The sequence below is a fragment of the Argopecten irradians genome, chromosome 2 (assembly GCF_041381155.1).
Source record: "Argopecten irradians isolate NY chromosome 2, Ai_NY, whole genome shotgun sequence".
Classification (NCBI taxonomy): domain Eukaryota; kingdom Metazoa; phylum Mollusca; class Bivalvia; order Pectinida; family Pectinidae; genus Argopecten; species Argopecten irradians.
The window spans coordinates 50804304-50806044 of record NC_091135.1 but is presented as its reverse complement, the minus strand read 5'-3'; the positions used below and the strand labels follow the sequence as shown (position 1 = coordinate 50806044).

At 45.3% G+C, this 1741-nt stretch overlaps 1 protein-coding gene across 1 annotated transcript; it reads left to right on the top strand.

Annotated features, from left to right (window-relative positions):
- Positions 1-695: 695 nt before the first annotated feature.
- Positions 696-1349, top strand: LOC138316704 (uncharacterized). The gene has a single exon (XM_069258364.1). The coding sequence runs from the start codon at positions 696-698 to the stop codon at positions 1347-1349; it is 654 nt and encodes a 217-aa protein (XP_069114465.1).
- The last annotated feature ends 392 nt before the right edge of the window (positions 1350-1741 follow it).

The window sequence follows — 1741 nt, the reverse complement described above, 5'->3', positions numbered from 1 at the left end:
TAAAAAATATAGATGCAAGGGCAATGGTCCTTATTCCAAGCATTGTTATGATGACATTGAAATGCAGTGAAGGCTGTTCAAGACGGCACCCTGCCTATACAAGCTGCTGCCAAAACATTTGGCATTGCACGATCCACGTTAGGGGACCGAGTGTCAGGCAAAACTTACCTTTATGCCAAGAGTGGTAGGAATAGCATCCTTCCAATTGAAATAGAGACTAAAATTGTTGAAACTGTTGCCAAGAGTGCGGAGAAGGGCTTTGGAGTGTCTCGCCGGCAGCTTTTCACAAAATTGGCATCCTTTGCAAAAAGGCGAAAGTTACTGGGTTTAAGAACACTATCCCTTCCAAACACGTGTGGGATGGATTAAGGCATCGTCACCCGGAGCTGTCCTTGAGAAAGCCAGAAAAAACTCGGCAGTGTAAGAGCGCGAATGTTAAATACAACCGTTGTTAACAAGTACTTTCAAGATCTTAATTAAACAAAATAGTCGCTGAGCTGAACATCGCTAACCATCCAAGTTAATATGGAACTGTGATGGGACTGGCAAAAACTTGGAACACCCCCCCCCCCCCCCCCCCCCCCCCCCACACTCGTGTTGTTGCTAGAAAAGGTTCAAAGAACGTTGTGGGGAGGACCGGAAACGGCCGGACAAATATAACTGTCATTGCATGTGTGAATGCTACAGGCGATAAAATGCCTCCCATGCTTATTGTCCGCGGCAAGACACCAAAATGTGTTTACGGCTATAATTGTGCCGAGGCCCCTGCTGATACCATCTGGACATTCCAAGAAAGGGCTTTGATGAATGAGGAGATAGCAGAGCACTGGTTTCGATCGGTGTTCCTGAAGAACTGTGGACCAGAAAGACCACAGCTACTCCTTTTAGATGACCATGGCTCGCACAAGTCTCTTACCTTGTTAGAGCTTGCTCAGCAAGAAAATATCTTCATTCTCGCATTTCCTCCCCACACAACTCACTTCCTTCAGGCACTTGATCGATCAGTGTTTTTTCCCTTCAACAAACATTACAACCGTCTTTGTTCGGAATTCCGGGCTTCTGCGCCATGCAATCTCATAAACAAATGGACATTTTCTGGAATTTTTCGGCAGGCATGGGAGCATGGAGTTACTAGAGAGAACATAATCAGCGGATTCAGAGGATGTGGTATCTTCCCTCTAAACCCCAATTCTATCCCAGAGTCTGCCTTTCTGCCTTCAATTCCCTTTGACAAGTCCATCGCCGAAAGCATCTCAACTTCAACAGCAACGTCAGCAACAAGAGTATGTATGCTCGCAAGATGCTCTCGATGTTGCGGCTGCGGCGATGTTAGAGCTTGGCGACAATAGTCTCGATAATGTCACTCCGTCGCAAGGGGTTATCTTATAGCATGCCAAGGAATGTTTTCATTAGATGACTACAGCATGAATATTTTTGATGACGAGATCGCAACAGCAGTTGCGTCTATCAGTTCTCCCAACGACGTTTATTCGGCAGATGATGTCGTCATTCATGCACCATCTATTCCGGATTTTATGCCCACTCCGTTAGATGATCCAGCACACTTACTAAATCTGATAAACTCTGGAAGGGCGGAAATCATTGCCACTGCCGACGAAAACGGTGTTGCAGAGATTCCAACGACAAACTGGAACACAGAAATAGATACAATTTTTTCACCTGAAAATTTCAAATCGTCCAATTCAGACACGAAACACAACAAGAAAAGTAAAGCAATTAC